We start from the raw sequence: 21125 nt of genomic DNA, 5'->3' as shown, positions 1-21125 counted from the left end.
TTCAGGCCCCATATTGCCATCTCCCAGCCGTGCCGCCTTGCAGTGAGTTACTGCACCGCTCCGTGCCTCAGTCACTCCACCTAGAAACGGGGATAATACTGTCTGTCTCAAAGGTTAAACAAGGTGATCCACCTGTGACACTTAGTGCATGGAAAGTACTCTGTAGTTAGTAACTAATGTGACCCCCTTCGTCCCTCCAGCCTCTAAGCCATACATATTTTCTTGATCTGTGTCACTGCAGGTGCCTCGAGCAAAGGCCTTATGCAACTACCGAGGGCAGAATCCCGGTGACCTGAGGTTTAATAAAGGAGATGTCATCCTCCTCCGAAGACAGCTGGATGAGAATTGGTACCAGGGGGAAATTAATGGAGTCAGTGGAGTCTTCCCAGCCAGCTCCGTGGAGGTCATCAAGCAGCTGCCCCAGCCACCCCCACTGTGCCGGGCCCTCTACAACTTCGACCTTCGCGACAAGGACAAGAGTGAGAACCAGGACTGCCTGACCTTCCTCAAGGTGAGATTCTGGGCAGCCACCAAAGTCACCAGTGATCACATAAAGGCTGTGGCAGAACTTAAGCTGTTTGTATAATATTTGTTGATTTTTTAAAATTACATTTTATACAGGCTTCCCTGGTAGCTCAGTGATAAAGAATCCACCTGCCAATGCAGGAGATGCAGGTTTGATCCCTGGCTGAGGAAGATCTCCTGAAGGAGGAAATGCAACCCACTCCAGTATTCTTGCCAGAGAATTCCATGGACAGAGGAACCTGGTGGACTACAGTCCATGGGGTCTCAAAGAGTCAGCCACGACTTAGTGACCCAAAAACAATGAACAACATGTGCCTATATATGTTTTGTGTATGTATAGTTCAAACTATATGGAGGTGAAGTCACCTGAGAAATCTAACAGGAGTTTGAAGCAGTCCTCAAACATTTGTATTGCAATTATGAAACTAAGTATCCATACACTCATTCATTCATTCTGCAGTCACTTTTGACCACCTATTCTTTTCAGACACTGGGGAGACAGCATGAACAAGTCCCAGCATCTGCACTTGGACAGAGTAGTGGGAGAAACAGATAGTAAGACAGAAAATTGTAAACATAGTTTAATGGCATGCTGTATAGAACTAGATCTTACCTCTCCATTGAGTGTCTGTAAGGATATTCTTGCTGACCAAGTTCACTACTGCTTGTTTACAACACTATTTTGTCTGTAGACATTGCATTCAAAACACTCCAAACAGCAACTACTGAAGCCTGCGTGCCTAGAGCCTGTATTCAACATCAGAAGCCACCACAGCGAGAAGCCTGCACACATGACAAAGAATGACCCTCACTCTCAGCAACTAGAGAAACTCTGTGTGTAGCAACAAAGACCCATTGCAACCACAGAGAAATAAGTAAAATTTTAAAAACCACTCCAAACACACACAATAGCATAATCATATCTTTACACATAAATAACCTCTTACAAGGTATATTTTCCAAGGACATCGGTTACCCTATGATTCTTTTTACCTCTCTTTTTTATTGGCTGATTTTTCACCATTTGTAAGTAACCAGTCTGCTAAAGTCTAGACTACAGCCATCCCTGTATATTCAGGGTGAGGGGGTGGATCCAGAACACACTGAATCCTGAGGATGCAGAGTCCGTGGATCCAGAGGGTCAACTGTACTCTAAGTCACGAATTTGGGCAACCTCCGTGAGGTAGTGAGGATAGGGAAGCCTGGTATGCTGCAGTCCATGGGGTTGCAAAGGGTTAGTGATGTAGCAACTGAGCAACAACAAAATTCAGTATTTAATATTCCCTAAACATTCAAATTTTCTCATAGAAACCAAAGTTGGGGTAATTTTTATTCTTGCAACTTAAGTCAAATACAAGTGCAAGTCGTACTGCTATAGTAAGTTCAGGAAAGGTCTTCTGTTCTGTAAAACATTTTTATTCCATCACTCCCTGAAATGAGATTTGCTTCAGATTCCCTCAGACCAGATAACTTCACTGTCCTCCATATTATGAAATACTGATCTTTGTTATTGTCTTCACACCTCAGAGTGAGTCCCCCAAAGAATACCATTCTCTAGCCGACCTGCACATTTTATACTTTGGCTACAGCCAGAGGACAGCAGCTCAATTCCACAAGCGTTGATTGAGTGTTTACTTCATGCCTGGCATTAGACACTGAGCTCTGGGGACACAGCCAGAGGAAGACATAGGCAGGGAGCATATCTGCTTTTGTGTCCCCTCTCTGGGAATTTGCAAACCGGGACACTTACCCAAGAACTTGTTCATTCATTGAATTCATCCATGTACCAGGCTGTCTATGCAGATACAGTGAAGAGTCGTTGTCCATATCTTCATGGAGCCAGCAGTCTAGTGGAAGGAGCAGACACATAAATGGGAAATGATGACAAAGGACTCAGAAGAGAGGATTTGCTCCCTCCTAGTAGATTATCAGGGCTTCCCCAATGGCTCATCGTTAAAGAATCTGTCTGCCAATTCAGGAGACACTGGTTCGATCCTTGGGTCGGGAAGATCCCTTGGAGGAGGAAATGGTAGCCCACTCCAGTATTCTTGCCCAGAAAATCCAATGAACAGAGAGCCTGTCAGGCTACAGTTCATAGAGTCACAAAGAGTCTGACAAGACTGAGCACAGCACAGTAGCAGAAGGCTATCATAGACTGAGGCTTCACTAGGAAATCTCATGGTCTTCCTAAATTCAGCATGTCTAGAAAAAACTCAAGATCTTTTCTCCCAAAGCTACTCTTTTCCTGGTATTTTCTGTCTCAGTAAATTTTCCAGTTTATTCACATGTGCATTCATTCATTCACCCATACGTGCATTCAAGAAATACTGACTGTTTAAAATTGTGAATCACTGTGTTTCACACCTGAAGCTTATATTGCACATCAACTATACCTCAATAAAAAAAGATAATAAAAACTGATTGGTTGACTGCTGAAAGGAAGCCACTGTATAAGGTGCTGGGGACAAAAATTATCAAAATAGATCCAGGCCCTACAGACACAGAGTTTATGGTCTGATGGGATAGACAGACATTATAGCAATCATAACATAAACATGTGTAATTACAGATTATAATAAGGACAAAGAAATCTAAGAAACAGTATAGTGCTGTAATGAATTTAGATTTGAATTCATCTACATTACTAAGGGACATAGATCAGAGAGGTCAGTGGATGAATATTCAGATTTAGATGGATGAATATTCAGACTTAGATCGATGAACAGGTGTGGACATGGCAAGATGTTCCTGATGTGATATTAAGGGAAAAAACAATGCATCCTATACGACTTCATTTGAATGAATACAAAAGAAGCCAAATGAACATATATGCTAGAGTCAGAGTGGAGGTAACCTCTTGCTAGGTGTCAGGGAAAAGCACAAGAACCATCTAGGTGATGGAAATATTCATATCTCTTGCTCCAGATGGGGGCTTTGTGGATATATTCAATTTTAAAACTTCATCAAGCTTTACATCTAAAATATTTATGCTTTATTGTATGCCTGTATACATGTTTTTGAAAAAGTTTTTAAATTTTTAGTTTCTAAATTTTATATAAGATATATTATAATTTTATATATTTATTTATATATATTTTATCTTCATATAAAAGAACCTGGGGAAAAAACATGTTAACCAAGAGGTTAACACAGATTGTATCTATATTGTGATAGAATTCTTTGTTTTGCCTATTTACGTTTCCAAACGTTTCTACAAATCTCCATATAACCTTTGATAATAAAAACTTGAATAAAAAGCCATTTTATGTTTGATACATTAAAAATTGAATGGGTTCTGAACAGTGTTCAAAATCAGAATACAATGCATTCTTCCTTTTGCTAAGCCAAAAGTCTGTCTCCCTATGTCTTCCATGTTGATTTTTCATCAGATTAATTTAAATGAAAAGCCCTGATTCTACAGGTGATGGAAAATTAGAGACATTTCCAAGTTTTCTTAATGGATTTTTTTGAGACTCCAGATTATTTCTACTCTTTTGGTCTTAATGACCCAAATACTGCCCTTAATGGAGAAAAGAGTATTTTAGCAGAGAGATTTTGTAAATAGATTGTTAAAGAGTTACCTTACTTGAACCTTACACCATCTGAGATTCCACGCTGATCTCCATGGAAAGCTTTCCCTCCCAGAAAACTGGGAGTAAATGCTAACCAGGAGACTTTCTCTCTTTCAGGATGATATCATCACTGTGATCAGCCGAGTGGATGAGAACTGGGCAGAAGGCAAGTTGGGAGATAAAGTCGGTATCTTCCCAATCTTGTTTGTAGAGGTACGTGACTATCAAATCTACATCTGATGTGAGATTAGAATTATACATAGGCTACAGTGATGCCTGAGAGCAATTTCTGTTTGATATGAGGCTTATTTCAGAACTAGCTAAAGTCTTGAAAGAAAAGATGCTAGTCCATAATACCCATTTCTGAACTTCTCTGGTGGTCCAGTGGTTAAGACTCCATGATTCCAGTGCAGGGGGAACAGGTTTGATCCCTGGTCCAGGAACTAGTGTCCCACATGACATACTGTGAGGCCAAGAACAAATTTTTTAATACAAAATACCCATTTTCGGCAAGAGTGTGGGAAAATAGGCCTTTTCATTCTGCTGATGGGAGTACAAATCGCTGTCATCTCTCATCTCCAGACTCAAACTCCTATCAAGGATGTTGCAAATGTACATCTCCTGTGAGTCATGAATTCCACACCTGAGAGTTGATTATAAGGAAATAATAAAACAAATGTGCTAAGAAGTATGTACAAAATGCGCAAAAATGTTTACCATAGCATTGTGCATAGTGCTGAAAAATCAGAAATAATCTAACTACACAGCAATAAGGATTTAGTTTTTTTTTAATTATGGTGATGGAAAAATACAAGCACATTAAAAATAAAACGTTAAAAGGTAATACTCAATATCAGGGAGTATCTGGTATTACGGAAAGATATTTGTGATTTATTGCTCAGTTCAGTTAGTTCAGTAGCTCAGTTCAGTTCAGTTCAGTTCAGTCGCTCAGGCGTGTCCGACTCTTTGCGACCCCATGAATTACAGCACGCCAGGCCTCCCTGTCCATCACCAAATCCTGGAGTTCACTCAAATTCATGTCCATCGAGTTGGTGATGCCATCCAGCCATCTCATTCTCTGTCGTCCCCTTCTCCTCCCAGCCCCAATCCCTCCCAGCATCAGACTCTTTTCCAGTGAGTCAACTCGTCGCATGAGGTGGCCAAAGTATTGGAGTTTCAGCTTTAGCATCAGTCCTTCCGATGAACACCCAGGATTGATCTCCTCTAGAATGGACTGGTTGGATCTCCTTGCAGTCCAAGGGACTCTCAAGAGTCTTCTCCAGCACCACAGTTCAAAAGCATCAATTCTTCGGTGATCAGCTTTCTTCACAGTCCAACTCTCACATCCACACATGACCACGGGAAAAACCATAGCCTTGACTAGACGGACCTTTGTTGGCAAAGTAATGTCTCTGCTTTTTAATATGCTATCTAGGTTCAGTAGCTCAGTCGAGTCCAACTCTTTGCAGCCCTATGGACTGCAACACACCAGGCTTCCCTGTCCATCACAAACTCCCAGAGCTTGCTCAAACTCATATCCATTGACTCATGATGCCATCCAACCATCTCATCTTCTGTCATCCCCTTCTCCTCTTGCCTTCAATCTTTCCCAGCATCAGGGACTTTTCCAAGGAGTCAGTTCTTTGAAGCAGGTGGACAAAGTATTGGAGCTTCAGCTTCAGCATCAGTCCTTCCAATGAATATTCAGGACTAACTGCCTTTAGGATGGACTGATTGGATCTCCTTGCAGTCCAAGGGACTCTCAAGAGTCTTCTCCAACAGCACAGCTCAAAAGCATTAATTCTTCAGTGCTCAGATTTCTTTATAGTCCAATTCTCACATCCATAGATGACTACTGGAAAAACCATACCTTTGATTAGACGGACCTTTGTTGGCAAAGTAATGTCTCTGCTTTTTAATATGCTGTCTACGTTGGTCATAGCTTATCTTCTAAGGAGCAAGCATCTTTTAATTTCATGGTTGTAGTCACCATCTGCAGTGATTTTGGAGCCCACGAAAATAAAGTCTGTCACTGTTTCCATTGTTTCTCCATCTATTTGCCATGCTTCAGCAATATGTGAACCGTGCACTTACAGATGTTCAAGCTGGTTTTAGAAAAGGAAGAGGAACCAGAGATCAAATTGCCAACATCTGATGGATCATTGAAAAAGCAAGAGAGTTCCAGAAAAACATCTATTTCTGCTCGATTGACTATGCCAAAGCCTTTCCATCTGACCTGCGTCTTGAGAAACCCATATGCAGCTCAGGAAGCAACAGTTAGAACTGGACATGGAACAACAGACTGGTTCCAAATAGGAAAAGGAATATGTCAAGGCTGTATATTGTTACCCTGATTATTTAACTTATATGCAGAGTACATCATGAGGAACACTGGGCTGGAAGAAGCACAAGCTAGAATCAAGATTGCTGGGAGAAATGTCAAAAACTTCAGATATGCAGATGACACCACCCTTATGGCAGAAAGTGAAGAGGAACTAAAAAGCCTCTTGATGAAAGTGAAAGAGGACAGTGAAAAACATGACTTAAAGCTCAACATTCAGAAAAGTAAGCTCATGGCATCTGGTCCCATCACTTCATGGGAAATAGATGGGGAAACAGTGGAAACAGTGTCAGACTTTATTCTTTTGGGCTCCAAAATCACTGCAGATGCTGATTGCAGCCAGGAAATTAAAAGACACTTACACTTTGGAAGGAAAGTTATGACCAACCTAGACAGCATATTAAAAAGCAGAGACATTACTTTGCCAACCAAGGTCCGTCTAGTCAAGGCTTTGGTTTTTCCAGTGGTCATGTATGGATGTGAGAGTTGGACTGTGAAGAAAGCCAACCGCCAAAGAATTGATGCTTTTGAACTGTGGTTTTGGAGAAGACTCTTGAGAGTCCCTTGGACTACAAGGAGATCCAACCAGTCCATTCTAAAGATCAGTCCTGGGTGTTTATTGGAAAGACTGATGCTAAAGCTGAAACTCCAATACTTTGGCCACCTCATGTGAAGAGTTGACTCACTGGAAAAGACTGATGCTGGGAGGGATTGGGGGTAGGAGGAGAAGGGGACGACAGAGGATGAGATGGCTGGATGGCATCACCAACTCAATGCATATGAGTTTGGGTGAACTCCGGGAGTTGGTGATAGACAGGGAGGCCTGGCGTGCTGCGATTCATGGGGTCGCAAAGAGTCGGACATGACTAACTGAACTGAACTGAACTGATGGGACCAGATGCCAAGATCTTAGTTTTCTGAATATTGAGTTTCAAGCCAAATTTTCTCTCTCCTCTTTCACTTTCATCAAGAGGCTCTTTAGTTCTTCTTCGCTTTCTGCCATGAGGGTGGTGTCATCTGCATATCTGAGGTTATTGATATTTCTCTCAGAAATCTTGATTCCAGCTTGTGCTTCATCCAGTCCAACATTTCACATGATGTACTCTGAATATAAGTTAAATAAGCAAGGTGACATTATACAGCCTTGACGTACTCCTTTCCCAATTTGGAACCAGTCCATTGTTCCATGTATAGTTCTAACTGTTGCTTCTTGACCTGTGTATAGATTTCTCAGGAGGCAGGTAAAGTGGTCTGATATTCTCATCTCTTTAAGAATTTTCCACAGTTTGTTGTGATCCATACAGTCAAAGGCTTTGGCATAGTTAGTGAAGCAGAAGTAGATGCTTTTCTGGAACTCTCTTGCTTTTTCGATGATCCAACAGATGTTGGCAATTTGATCTCTGGTTCCTCTGCCTTTTCTAAATCCAGCTTGAATATCTGGAACTTCTCAGTTCATGTACTGTTGAAGCCTGGCATGGAGAATTTTGAGCATTACTTTGCTAGCATGTGAGATTAGTGCAATTGTGTGGCAGATTGAACTTTGGCATTGCCTTTCTTTGGGATTGGAATGAAGACTGAACTTTTCCAGTCCTGTGGCCACTGCTAAGTTTTCCAAATTGGCTGGCATATTGAGTGCAGCACTTTCACAGCATCATCTTTCAGGATTTGAAATAGCTCAACTGGAATTCCATCACCTCCACTAGTTTTGTTCGTAGTGATGCTTCTTAAGGCCCACTTGTCTTCATGCTCCAGGATGTCTGGCTCTAGGTGAGTGATCACACCATCGTGATTATCTGGGTCATGAAGATCTGTTTTGTTTAGTTCTTCTGTGTATTCTTGCCACCTCTTCTTAATATATTCTGCTTCTGTAGGTCCAAACCATTTCTCTCCTTTATTGTGCCCATCTTTGCATGAAATGTTCCCTTGGTATCTCTAATTTTCTTGAAGAGATCTCTAGTCTTTCCCATTCTATTGTTTTCCTCTGTTTCTTTGCACTGATCACTTAGGATTGTTAACTAAAATGAATGTTAATGCTTGTAGAGTTTCAGATTTAGAAAATGAAGTTCTAGAGTTCTGTTTCTCAGCAATGTGACTGTGACTATAATTAATGATACCAAATTGTATACTTAAAGATGATGATTATGGTAAATTTGCTATGTATTTTTTCACCACAATTTTTAAAAAACAAAGTAACTGCATGAAACTAGCTTTATAAATGTGTATGTGTGTGTGTGTGCATAAATGGATAAAGCACTGGAAGAATATGTACCAAGATATTAACAGTGGTGATCACCAGATGGTGCGATTCTAAATGATTTTCATTTTCTTCTCCCACCCTGTATTTTGTAAATCTTCAGAAATTAGTATATATTACTTCTATTTTTTTAATCTACTTTAAAAGAGAGAAAGAACACCTGTTAGGTTATCTCCCTGTTTCTCCAGATAATATATCATCTATAGCCTCTAACCTCTCTAGCTGTCAGCCTCACCCCAGCTTGAAGCAGGTTATCACAAATTTGAAAGAGAGATTTCATTGCTTAACTACATTTGTTGAGCGCTTACCAAGCACAAAGCTTTAAAAGTAAGCAGTGCCGAGCTATAAAAGAAGTAAAAGTTGTACTCTTGGCCCTTTAGGAGGGTGGGGTGAAACAAAACAGAGGCAGAGTTGCAGAGAAGGGACCAGTATTTCCATTTGAAGGGCCAGAGCAGGTTGTGAAGTGAGTGGAGTGCCCAGAACACAGCCCAGTTGTTGAGGTTCCCTCTATACCACCCCCTTCTCAATCTGTATGGAAGGAAGGAAGGATGGAAGGGAGGGAAAGAGGAAGGGTCCAGAGAGGCTGGGCCTCCTACTCTCACCACCAAATGATGGTGCTTTTTCTCTTGTTGAAGCCCCATCCAGGTACCCACCCAGTTCTCCACTTGTTCAATTTCACTCATTTTATGAGGCTCAGCTAGAAACCTATTTTTCCATAAAATTCCAGTAACTAGTTGGAACATTCAGCTGTCTCTTTCTTCTCTGAACACCTGATGAATATGTGGATTGTACTTCACAGGCTAGCCCAACACAGAGCAGATACTTCGTTAAAAAAAAAAAAAGTTAGCTTCACAAGCAAATGAATGAAAAAATATTTGGGAAGTGTTCCAACTGACCAGGAAAAAACTCAGAGAACCATCCTTTGAACATGACCTCGTCCATTATCCTAAATTTATATTCAATCATTCAACTAATTTTTCATTGACTGCCTGCTATGTCAGGTCTTGTGCTAAGTTCTAGTGACACAAGTCAGATATGGGTCCCTAATTTCAAAGACTGTAAGGTGAGACATTAATAAGTAATTATAAGTGTTATGAATGATGCAAAAAGTGAAGGAGAGAGAATTACTGGGGGGGGAGGGTATGATGTGCAACTTACTTGAGTAGGATGTTGGCAGATGCCTTGTAAGCCAAGATCTGACAAATGACTAGGAGTTGTTTAGGTAAGAATGGAGGGAAGAGAGTTTTGGGGACTGGAGGTAATATGTGCAAATGTCCTGCAGGATAAGGAAGTGTGGTAGCCTCCAAAGAACCAAAAAATACTAGAGCTGGAGATTAGAGAGTAAGAGAGAGACAGGGAAACAAATGGGAACCAGACCAGAGGGGACCTTGTAAACCTTCCTGCATTAGTCAGGATGAGCCAGGTTATGCCATGGTAATGAACAGCCCCCAAATCTCAGTGGCTTCACAAGAAAAGTTATACCCAAGCCATATTACTTGCTCACCACACAATGGTGAGAGGCTGTGCTCACATAGTCATTGAGGAACCCTGCAGGATGAGGCTGGGCCATCTTAAAGCTATGCCATTTGGAACACATGGACTTCTAGGTTTCATGGCAGGGGAAGAGTAAACAGGGAGTTGTATACCAGCAAAGGCCTCAGCTCTGTGACATTTGTCACTCCTACTCATAGTTCATTGGCTTGAACGAGTCACATAGTCCCTTCTGTCCTGAAACCAGCTGAGAAGTGTAGGGGACCACATGGAATATTTGCTGAGCATTCCTGCCATATCATAAGAAGTTTGAACTTGACCCAGAAATCAGTGGACACAATTGAAATATTTAAAATGAGGCAGTGCCTCCATCAGATTTGGGTTTCTTTTTTTGATTATTATTTTTACTTTTTGGCTGTGCTGGGCCTTTGGTGCTGCACGTGGGCTTTCTCTAGCTGTGGAGAGAGGGGCTTCTCACTGTGGTGGCTTCTCTTGTTGGGGAGCACAGGATCTAGCCCCACGGGCTTCACTTGTTGCTTCACGTGGACTGGGTAGTTGTGGCTCATGGGTTCTAGAGCACAGGCTCAGAAGTTGTGGCACGCGGGCTTGGTTGCTCCATGGCATGTGGAATCCTCCCAGACCAGGGATCAAACCCATATGCCCTGCATTGGCAGGTGGACTCTTTATCCACCTGGCAAGTCCAGATTGGGCTTTCTTAAAGATTGCTCTGAATGCAGTGGGAAAAAATGATTTGAGGAGAAGGGATTTTAAAAAAAGCAGAAAGATCATCTGAGAGGGGGAACTTATGTAAACCCGGGGCGAATTCATGTCAATATATGGCAAAACCAACCAATATAATATTGTAAAATAATTTGCCTCCAATAAAAAATAAATTAATTACTTTAAAAAAAAAAAGAAAATGACTGTGGCTTTGACTAGTAGATTGGAAACAAGTGGACAGATTCCAGGACCTTTTAGTAGGTAGATCCACAGGAGCAGGGGACAGGGCGAGGAAGTGGTCAAGGATAACACCCCACTTTTGGCTTTATGTGCCTAGGTCAGTGGTAGGGTCATCTGCTGGATGAAGGACAGAGATCAGCTACAGCTAATCCCTGTGCTGAGCTGTTTCTCAGTCGGGTTCGACTCTTTGCAACCCCATGGACTATAGTCCACCAGGCTCCTCTGTTCATGGGATTCTCTAGGCAAGAATACTGGAGTGGGTTGCCATGCCCTCCTCCGGGGATCTTCTCAACCCAGGGATCAAACCCAGGTCTCCCGCATTGCAGTCTGATTCTTTACCATCTGAGCCACCAGGGAAGCCTAAGAATACTGGAGTGGGTTCCTTCTCCAGGGGAACTTCCCAACCCAGGAATTGAATTGGGGTCTTCTGCATTGTAGGTGGATTCTTTACCAGTTGAGCTACCAGGGAAGCCAAGCCCCTGAACTAATCCCTAGCTGGATGCATAGGAGGTGCTTAAATTTTTGTAGATTAGAGCTTCCATAGTCCCTTGTATTATTTCAAGAAGCTTCTTCATCAGTATGGGAAAACAAGGCATCATTGATTTTATTACCCATTTCTGATACCCTTCTTTCCCAAAACATCTACATTTAATGATTACTCATTTGGATACTCTCCCCACCACTCCACCTCTAAAATTAGTGATTACCAGAACCCTCACGATCATCATCAAACTAGCCATCGCTTCATTTGTTCTTCTAATTACTAGGAGGGGGAAAGATAATCAAGTGGTTGCTCTAATCTGGGAACCTGGTTTTCAAAAATTGCTAGAAATCCAAATTGAGCTTTTTAAAGCAGCTCTTAAATGTTGACTCCAGTCATCTCATTAAGACCCACACTTGCTGAGAGCTCTTTAAATAAGTTTTGAACCACCAAGGCCATGCAGAACAACTGGGAGGAAAGAGACCTTCCTTCTGGGAGCAGCAAGGTGGGGCGTTTTTGGCATCAATGGGATTTTTCTTGTTAATGTATCATTTGACTTATTGCATTGCACCTGGATAAAAAGTGCTAAAACAAATGCCAGGCTTATGTCAGTTCTTGTCAGGACTCCTCCTGCGGGGCCTGCCTGGGTCATGTGAACCTCGCCCAGCCCAATGAACCTCAAGGATATTGTTTCGAATGAGTGAGTGCAAATTGAAGAGCTCTGCAGTCCTTCCGTGACTGAGCTATTAATCACACTGGCAGAGGACAGGGAAGACCTATAGTCACATGGGGCTCTTTGTCTGTGTTGCTGATGGAAAACACTCACAGTATTGCTCACCTAGGGACAGAAAAATTAGGTGGAACCAGAAAAAAATATATTTATTTCATTGTGACTGTGAATGACCAGAAAGAACTTTACTCATTCAGCTCAGAGGGTGTATTATCCTCTTCTTGGCGGAACAGTAGCAGGAGGCGTGCTCTGGGGGGACGTGAGACATGGTCCAGGCTTCCACTAGAACTGCCCTAACTTCAGTAATTTCCCAATTGATCGCCCTCCTTCCGGCCTGACACTTCTGAATAGCAGCCAGAATGAGCTTTTGATGTATTTATTTTTATTTACATACAGTAAAATTTGCTCTTTTAAGGGACAACTTAACCATCATCTCCCAAGCATCATGATTGCTCATCAGCAAATGTTACTCGATCCGGCAAATGGCTCTACTGCTGACCTAGGCACACAAATCAGAAAGTGGGACATGATGAATGACCACTTCCTCTCCCCTACCCCATGCTTCTGTCAAACTCCCAATCCTGTGGATCTGCCTCCTGAAAGGTCCTGGAATCTGTCCACTTGTCTCCAATCTACTAGGCAAAGTCACAATCATTTTCTAACTAAGTAATGGAGTCTTTCTGCTTTTCTGATAAATGCATACAGTATAACCACACCACCATCAAGATGTAAAATAGTTCCTATACCTCCCCAAAAATACGAAATCAGACTGCCCCTTCCCTGACTCCTGCTCCCGGACACCCCACTGATCTGTGTTCTACCCCTGCAGTTCTCCTTTTCCAGAAGGTCATAGAAATGGAACAGAACAGAATGTAGCCTCCGGAGTCTGGCTCCCTTCACTTAGCATAGCGCCTCTGAGGTTCACACATGTTGTTGGGTGCACATGAAGCTCATCCATTTTTATTGTCAAGTCCTATTCCACGGCAGGGACGTGCCAGAGTCGGTTACTCACGCACCAGCTGAAAGACACTGCGGTTGTTTCCAGTTGTTTGGCAGCTAACACTAAGGCAGCTATGAACACTTGCATGCCAGTTTTTGAGTGAGCCTAACTTTTCATTTCTCTTGGGTAATTACCTAGGAGTGGGACTGCTGGGTCAGATGCTAAGTAAGAAACTGCCAAACCGTAGCATGAGCTTTTAAATAAAGGCATAAATCAGATCATGCCACCCTTCTACCCCGATCCTGCCAAAGGCTTCCTGTTACACTTAGAATAAACTGGAAGCCTTCCAGCCTGGTGAGATCCAACTCCTGCCTGTCTCCGTGGTCTCCTTACCGCCTGCTCCTCGCTCGCTCTAGACCACTCTCCTTTCTGATTCTTTCACGTCTTTTTCTCAAACAGTCTGAGCTTGCCCCCTCTTGGGGATTTTTCCACTAGCTTACCCTGCTACCTGGCATGTTGTTATCCCCATCTTCACATGGCTGGTTCCTTCTTGGCATCTATGTCTTAGCTTGAATGTCACCTTCTCAGCAGGTCTTCCTTGACACCGCCCCAAACCCCCCAAATCTGAAGTAGCCTCCTCCCCCTGTCACTGTCTGACACATCCGAGCATTTATTACTGCCTGAACTTTATTTATTCATTTGGTTGTGCTGGGCCTTAGTGGTGACACATGGATCTTTAGTTTTGGCAGGCAAACTCTTAGTTGCTGCTTATCAGTTCAGTTCAGTCGCTCAGTCGTGTCCGACTCTCCGTGACCCCATGAATCACAGCACGCCAGGCCTCCCTGTCCATCACCAACTCCCGGAGTTCACTCAAACTCATATTCACAGAGTCGGTGATGCCATCCAGCCATCTCATTCTCGGTCGTTCCCTTCTCCTCCCGCCCCCAATCCTTCCCAGCATCAGAGTCTTTTCCAGTGAGTCAACTCGTCGCATGAGGTGGCCAAAGTATTGGAGTTTCAGCTTTAGCATCAGTCCTTCCAATGAACACCCAGGATTGATCTCCTTTAGAATGGACTGGTTGGATCTCCTTGCAGTCCAAGGGACTCTCAAGAGTCTTCTCCAGCACCACAGTTCAAAAGCATCAATTCTTCGGCGATCAGCTTTCTTCACAGTCCAACTCTCACATCCATACATGACCATAGGAAAAACCATAGCCTTGACTAGGCAGACCTTGGTTGGCAAAGTAATGTCTCTGCTTTTTAATATGCTATCTAGGTTGGTCATAACTTTCCTTCCAAGGAGTAAGCATCTTTTAATTTCCTGGCTGCAATCAGCATCTGCAGTGATCTGGGAGCCCAAAAAAATAAAGTCTGACACTGTAGGATCTATGAATAGCTCCTATAATATTACCAGGAGTGAAACCCATGCCCTCTGCATTGAGAGCAGGAAGTTTTAGTCACTGGACCACCAGGGAAGTCCCTGCCTGATATTTTCTTGTTTAGTTGTTTATGTGCTTGCTCTACCATGTATAAATCACCCCTTTTGGGCCTCAACTCTGTTATCATTAAAGTAATAATACCCCTTTCCCACTTGATGATTTTTTTTCCCCAATAGTATAAGCTTCTGCAGGCAGAAACCATCTTCCTTAAAATTTTCTCTCTCAACTCTATTAATCATCTTAATCATCTGAACATTTTCATTAGAAAGTTCTTAACGAAAAAAACAGTTCTTAAATGAGCAAATTCCCTTTTCCTTCTATCGTTGAATTTCAGAATTAGAACGAGATGTGCAGTTTTAGAGAGCAACTGGTGACAAGCATCATGATGAAGATACTTTTAACTGTCCTGGAAAGTTTATTCACACCATCCCCTTTGTCAGCGTATTTCCGATTTCTGAAGGACATGAACTCATGGGGTGCTTGAAAGGCAGAGTATTCAAAAAATACCATACAGTCAGTGGTGGTGCTATTGCTAGAACCGGCTGAAACTCGATGGCAAGGGCTGGTGTTAAGCTTACAGAAGTCTTGCTAGACAGTGGTTCAATTGCTGGTAGATATTTACCCCACAAATCATGGTAAGGGGATTGTCTGTTTTTCTGATGTATCAGCACTAAGAGGTATAGAACAAGAGAGAATGGAGATGAGATCAAAGTGTTTAAAAGAAGTAGTAAAAGATGGTCTTAGCCTTAGATGATCCAGAGTCCTGAATGGATTTACATTCTGGTCAAACTTATCAAATGTGTGAACTTGAACAACTTCATCCACCCATTCTTCCACAAACACTTATGTAACACCCACCCTAGGACACAGGAGAGAACACTCTGCCCTCAGGTAGCTAAGAGTCCAGTGAAGGAAAGGAAGGTAAATGATTACAGTGTACAGTGGGAAAGGATGGGGCTTCAGGAACAATGAGAAGGACAAGCAGCTGAGTCAAGGTTGGGGGAGGGGGGACTCAGGGGGAGCTAGAAGAAAAGGGAAGGGTCTTCCAGGTAAAGGAAGCTGCGATGATGCTGAGAGAGATGGGCAAATCAGAGCAGAGTATCATGGCTTGTTTTAAATTCTTCAGCCCTCAGTAGAGTTGTACCTACGTTGCAAGAGAGTTGTGAGAATTGATTGATAGAGTAGAGGGATTGGGATTTCCGGATAAAAGATGGAAACTGTCCAAGGAGTGACACCTGAGGTGATGGCATTGGAGTTGGCTTCAGACTAGCCTGGGTAAGATATAGCTGCTCACGCGAGGTCAGAATGACTAAATTCTTATTGGATCTTTCATCTTTTCAGCCAAACCTCACCGCAAGACACCTCCTAGAGAAGAACAAAGGCCATCCATCATCCCACACGAAAAACCTGTCCCTGGTGTCCTCCCCCTCCAGAGGCAAGGCAACCAACACGCCCACCCTCCGACGGGGCCCGGGATCCAGGAGGAAGGGGCCTGGCCAGTTCTCCATCACAACAGCCTTGAACACCCTCAACAGGATGGTGCATTCTCCCTCGGGGCGCCACATGGTAGAGATCAGCACCCCAGTGCTCATCAGCTCCAGCAACCCCTCTGTGATCACCCAGCATGTGGAGAAAGCAGATGCTTCCCCCAGCTCCGTGGGACAGGTAGGGAACAAACCCCCGGGAGAAGGCCACCCTGGAGTTGGACAAGTGGTCCACACCATGTCACAGGCAATATTGGATATTCAGTACCTGCTAAGCCCTTATAATGCCTTAATGATAACTAATGTTGTATGTATTATATATCAGAGCTGTCTTTACATGATCTCATTTCACCCTTGAAACAGCCTATGAACTAGGTATTATTATTATTATTATTGTTACCCCTGCTTTACAGATGAAAAGACTGAGATTTCGAGGCAGGGGGTTGCTTTCCCATGCTAAGAGCTATGGCATGGTTCCTGCCCCTTAGAGAACATCCCTCCTGAGCAATAATAGCATATTTTCTGGGGTCACAGTCTGACATTCACTGTTTCATCCTCTGGCAATGTATGAAACATCACATGGAAGGTAAGGAAAAAAAAAAGAGAGAAACTATCGGTTATTGGGTGTTTTCAGGACTAGCTATATCCTTTACAAGGCTCAATGTAAAGTGAAAACACAGGTCAAAAATGACTAAGAATTTTAAGATGGCAACAGCAGAACATCAGACCAAGTGAAGGGCCCTTTGGCCCATGTGTGACTGCACATGTCACACACTCATGAAGCCAGTCGTGGTGTTTTCCTATGACACATTTAAAAAGATAATACAGATCAAGTGCTTAGTACTATGCCTGGCACATACTGAGTACCCAATAAGCATTAGCTCTTAATACTATTATTATTGATATTACCACTGTTATTATTAAGCCTGGCCCTTGAATTGCCTACTGTAGGGAGATAAGCCAAAAGGCAATCCCGACCACCTGGCCGCGCAGACATACTTCTAACAGCATGAGGCTATTTAGGTTGAAGGATGCTTTAAAAGATGAAGGACCAGAGGTATGAGGCAAAGTAATTAAGAACTGCATGTCAGGTATTCCACTATAAACACTCTTCGGAACCATGCAGGTGGCAACTTGAAAGGACAAACCTCAACTTGCAATTTTTTTTAAGCTGTAAATCTTGTTTTTAAACATGATTCTCTACCTTGGGATTAAATTACTTAATTGGACTCTAATCCGTTTTTAACAAGACAAGGAGGAGGAGAAAGTCAAGGGCTTCTCAAAGACCTGTGAGCTGGTCTAAAGGAAAACAATCACTTCCAACAGCACTTCAGACTTTATGCCACTGTCTGCATCTCTAGAGGGCTGGCTGTGGATGTCATTCTGTCCACCACTTGTATTACATACATACCACACAGACACACAATTACACTCTCCCCTGCTTATACACTCTTCTTTCATTAAAAAATCATGAATTCCTTCACTTCCTATACACATATTCCAAATACTTTTTTACAAGTACACATATAGTTTGTGCCCAAAGTTCAACATTTCCCTATACACACACGCACACTCTCTCCAACATGGGGACCTAGTGACACACTTAAGTGAAAGACCAGCAGAATTTTCTGAAATCCTTCTTTCTATACAGACATAGGTACAGGAAGTACAGCCCACACCCAGTAGACCTAGGCTAGCTCACTCAGCTATAAGTTAGCTTTCCAAAGGATTTAGCCAAGAGTCACTTTAAATTCTTTTTCCTGGTACTGGACCAAAGTAGAGAATCCTAGCAGGATTCCAAACAAGTATTAACTAATAACTAACACTGCGCTCAGTTGTCTCTGACTCTTTGCAACTCCATGAACTGTAACCCGCCAGGCTCCTCTGTCCATGGAATTTTCCAGGCAAGAATACTGGAGTGGGTCTCCAGGCCCTCCTCCAGGGGATCTTCCTCACGCAGAAATTGAACCTGCATCTCTTCCATCTCCTGCAGTGGCGGTGGATTCTTTACCCCTAGTGCCACCTGAGAAGTCCAGGTATTGGGTGGCCAAAATGTTTGTTCAGGTTTCTGTACCATGTTGTGAAAAACCCCAACTGAACTTGTTGATCAATCCAACAGTATTTCGCCTTAATTTTCACAAGTGGTGAGAATTCCAAAGTATAGCTTTGGCATATCCTGTCCCCAAGGAACTACTGCACAGTAGTGATAGCCTTTTCTAGATTCAGATGGCGCAGGATTATCAGTATTTCTACATTTGCCCAGATAGTGTCAAAAACACCCTTGTTAAATGTCCCACCTAAGAGCTATATCTAAAGATGAGAAGCCAGTTGAGCCAGTGACAAGGTCTCCTATTTCCTTTGTCTCTAATACTCTCCAGAGCTGTGACTGCATCTGGCTTCTCAAGCCCCTCCTTCCTTCCACATCCCAGCACCATCTGTGGTACATAGTCCCTAGCAGGTTCTCAGTAAATCAAGGAATCAAGACATTTGACTTAAGCATCTGGGCAGACAGTAGTGACATATACATAGAGAGGGAAGACGGGAGGAAGAATTGTTTTCTATAGAGAGACCACAGGTCACTGTAACTCTTCCAGCCAGTAGACATCTGTTGAGTGCTTACAGTATACTAATAACCATAGCAGGTCCTAGGTATTCTATACCAAAATAGTAAGAACAGCAATAATAGTCTCAAACATTTATTGAAAGTAAAAGGATAGGAAGGAGGGAGGGAAGGAGGGGAAGAAGGAAGGAAGGACAGGAGGAGGGAGGGATTTTCTTTGTTACCAGTCTCCTGAGTGCTGCCCTACATTCTAAAATACGGTAAGAGCCTTTGTAGGAGAGGTATTCTTACCACTTTATAGCAGAGTAATTAAGGCCCCAAAAGAAAAACGGTTTGGCCAATATTCATGTAATTAGTGAACAGTGGAAATGGCAACCCACTCCAGTATTTTTGCCTGGAGAATCCCAGGGATGGGGGAGCCTGGTGGGCTTCCGTCTATGGGGTCGCACAGAGTCGGACACGACTGAAGTGACTTAGCAGCAGCAGCAGCAGCAGCAGGAGTCTGTATTGACCCTAGAATCATGGGACTCTGGCTCTTAGATTCTTCTCACTCCACTATGCCATCAGCAAAGATGTCATCAGGCAAAACCGTTACATCAGTGTTGATTATCTTGAAAGTCTTTAGCCTCCCTTTTCTTGCAAGTCTTCATTTGACTCCCCGTAGACTCCAAGGCCTTCCAGTATTCTCTTCCCTGCCCACCCCTCAGTAAAGAATTTGCCCTAAGCCTTCTGCACCTCAAGAAGGTCTTCATTTAATATCACGTTGTTCCTTTATGAACTACCAGCTGTGCCCATGTTTTATTCACGGCACTGAAGGCAGCAGGAGTAAGTTTTTGTCCCCAAGGAATTCACAGTCTAGCAGGGATATAAAACATAAATGACTGTAGTGGAGATGGGACTTCCTGAAATGAGATGAGGACAGTGTTGGCACCTGCACTGACTTTGGTCATGAAGATACTTGGAATTTTACAACCAAGAACTGTCGTAGAGACAGGTATTCCCTTTCCAGTTTTCCCCAAGCCTTTTGGTGACATCAGAAAGTCTCAGTTTGGTGCTGGTCTTTCTGGAACACCCTGTACAAGGGTGCTAATCTCCTTGCATCAGGAAGAGAGAGCAAGGTATCAGGCTCAGGGCTTCAGCCACCAATTGCCCATGTCTGAACTTCATAACACTGCATGTTTTTATCATGTTGTTGGATGGTTATCTTCTGTAGCATGTAAGAGATGCCAGTTTTATGTTCACAGAAGTCTATGAAAAAATTTTGCTTTATTAAAATTTTAAAGCTTTGTTTTTAAAGAACAGTATGTTAACAAGGTACAAGTGGGAAGTAGAAATGGCAGAAATCTATAAAGAAGGGCGGCAATATAGTTCAGAAAGCAGAAGTCCAGAGTAATTACATGCAGAACTAAGACACACGTGATGTGCTACGGACGCAGAGAAGAGGACATCCATTAGCTTCATTCTCCCCATTGTGGCCTCCATACTCTTGAAAACCCAAATCTGTCTCCTTCCCAGACCACCAGTGGTTCCCTACAGTCTTCAGAGGCAGTAATACTGCCATTAGTTAACTGGCCACTGAAAGTCAGAAACTATAAAACTTCTTCCCTTGCCTCCTTGGAGCAGTTCTCTCAGGGTTACTTGAGATGCTGCTTCAGCCCTAAAAATTTTCACCAAATAAGACATAACTCTAAAGAAAAAAGAAACTATAAGAGATGATGTACAGACATTATGACTCTTCTCACAACTCTTCAGAGTAGGTGTTCATATGCCCATTTTACCAAACAGCCCAAACTGTGGGACAGAAAAATTTGGAAACTTTTTCAAAGCCTTAAAGCTGGAAAGACCCAGGATTTTGGGGCAGACCTGTGCTCTCTCTCCTAAATAGTTAAGGGCATTCTATACCCTCCCTGATCTGACTATAGTCTTCCAGCCTCCCCGCTTCTCCCCTATACATGCACACATGAGCATGCAGACCTGCATGCTAAGTCACTTCAGTCGTGTCCAACTCTTTGCAACCTTCTGGACTGTAGCCTGTCAGGCTTCTCTGTCCGTGGGATTCTCCAGGCAAGAATACTGGAGTGGGTTGCCCTCCTCCAGGGGATCTTCCTGACCTGTGGGTCAAACTCAAGTCTCTTACATCTCCTGCATTGGCAGGCGGGTTCTTTACCAACTAGTGCCACCTGGGCAATCCACACATGAGCATACACACACAAAAGTTGCAGTGATCTCCTCAACATTCACGAGCACAGTAGATACTGGGCCACCTCTTGGCTTTGTGTCCTTGTACCCAGCATAGTGCCTGCATTATTGTGAGCAATGAATAATGTTTGCGAAATAAAGAAATGGTG

The 21125-nt window shown here is 43.0% G+C and overlaps 1 protein-coding gene across 2 annotated transcripts in view; it reads left to right on the top strand.

Moving 5' to 3' along the window:
- SH3RF2 (SH3 domain containing ring finger 2) overlaps positions 1-21125 on the top strand; it is a 156984-nt gene that overhangs the window by 67462 nt on the left and 68397 nt on the right. For both annotated transcript variants that reach the window (XM_055428732.2, XM_055428733.2), the window contains exons 2-4: positions 242-511; positions 4215-4310; positions 16075-16398. In XM_055428732.2, the coding sequence (XP_055284707.2) occupies positions 242-511; positions 4215-4310; positions 16075-16398 (690 nt within the window). The remainder of the gene's footprint in view (positions 1-241; positions 512-4214; positions 4311-16074; positions 16399-21125) is intronic.

This window comes from Moschus berezovskii, chromosome 8 (genome assembly GCF_049115385.1).
Source record: "Moschus berezovskii isolate FMDL1 chromosome 8, NW_MosBer_1.0, whole genome shotgun sequence".
NCBI lineage: Eukaryota > Metazoa > Chordata > Mammalia > Artiodactyla > Moschidae > Moschus > Moschus berezovskii.
The sequence above is the reverse complement of the archived record's forward strand: the minus strand, read 5'-3'. Positions and strand labels throughout refer to the sequence as shown.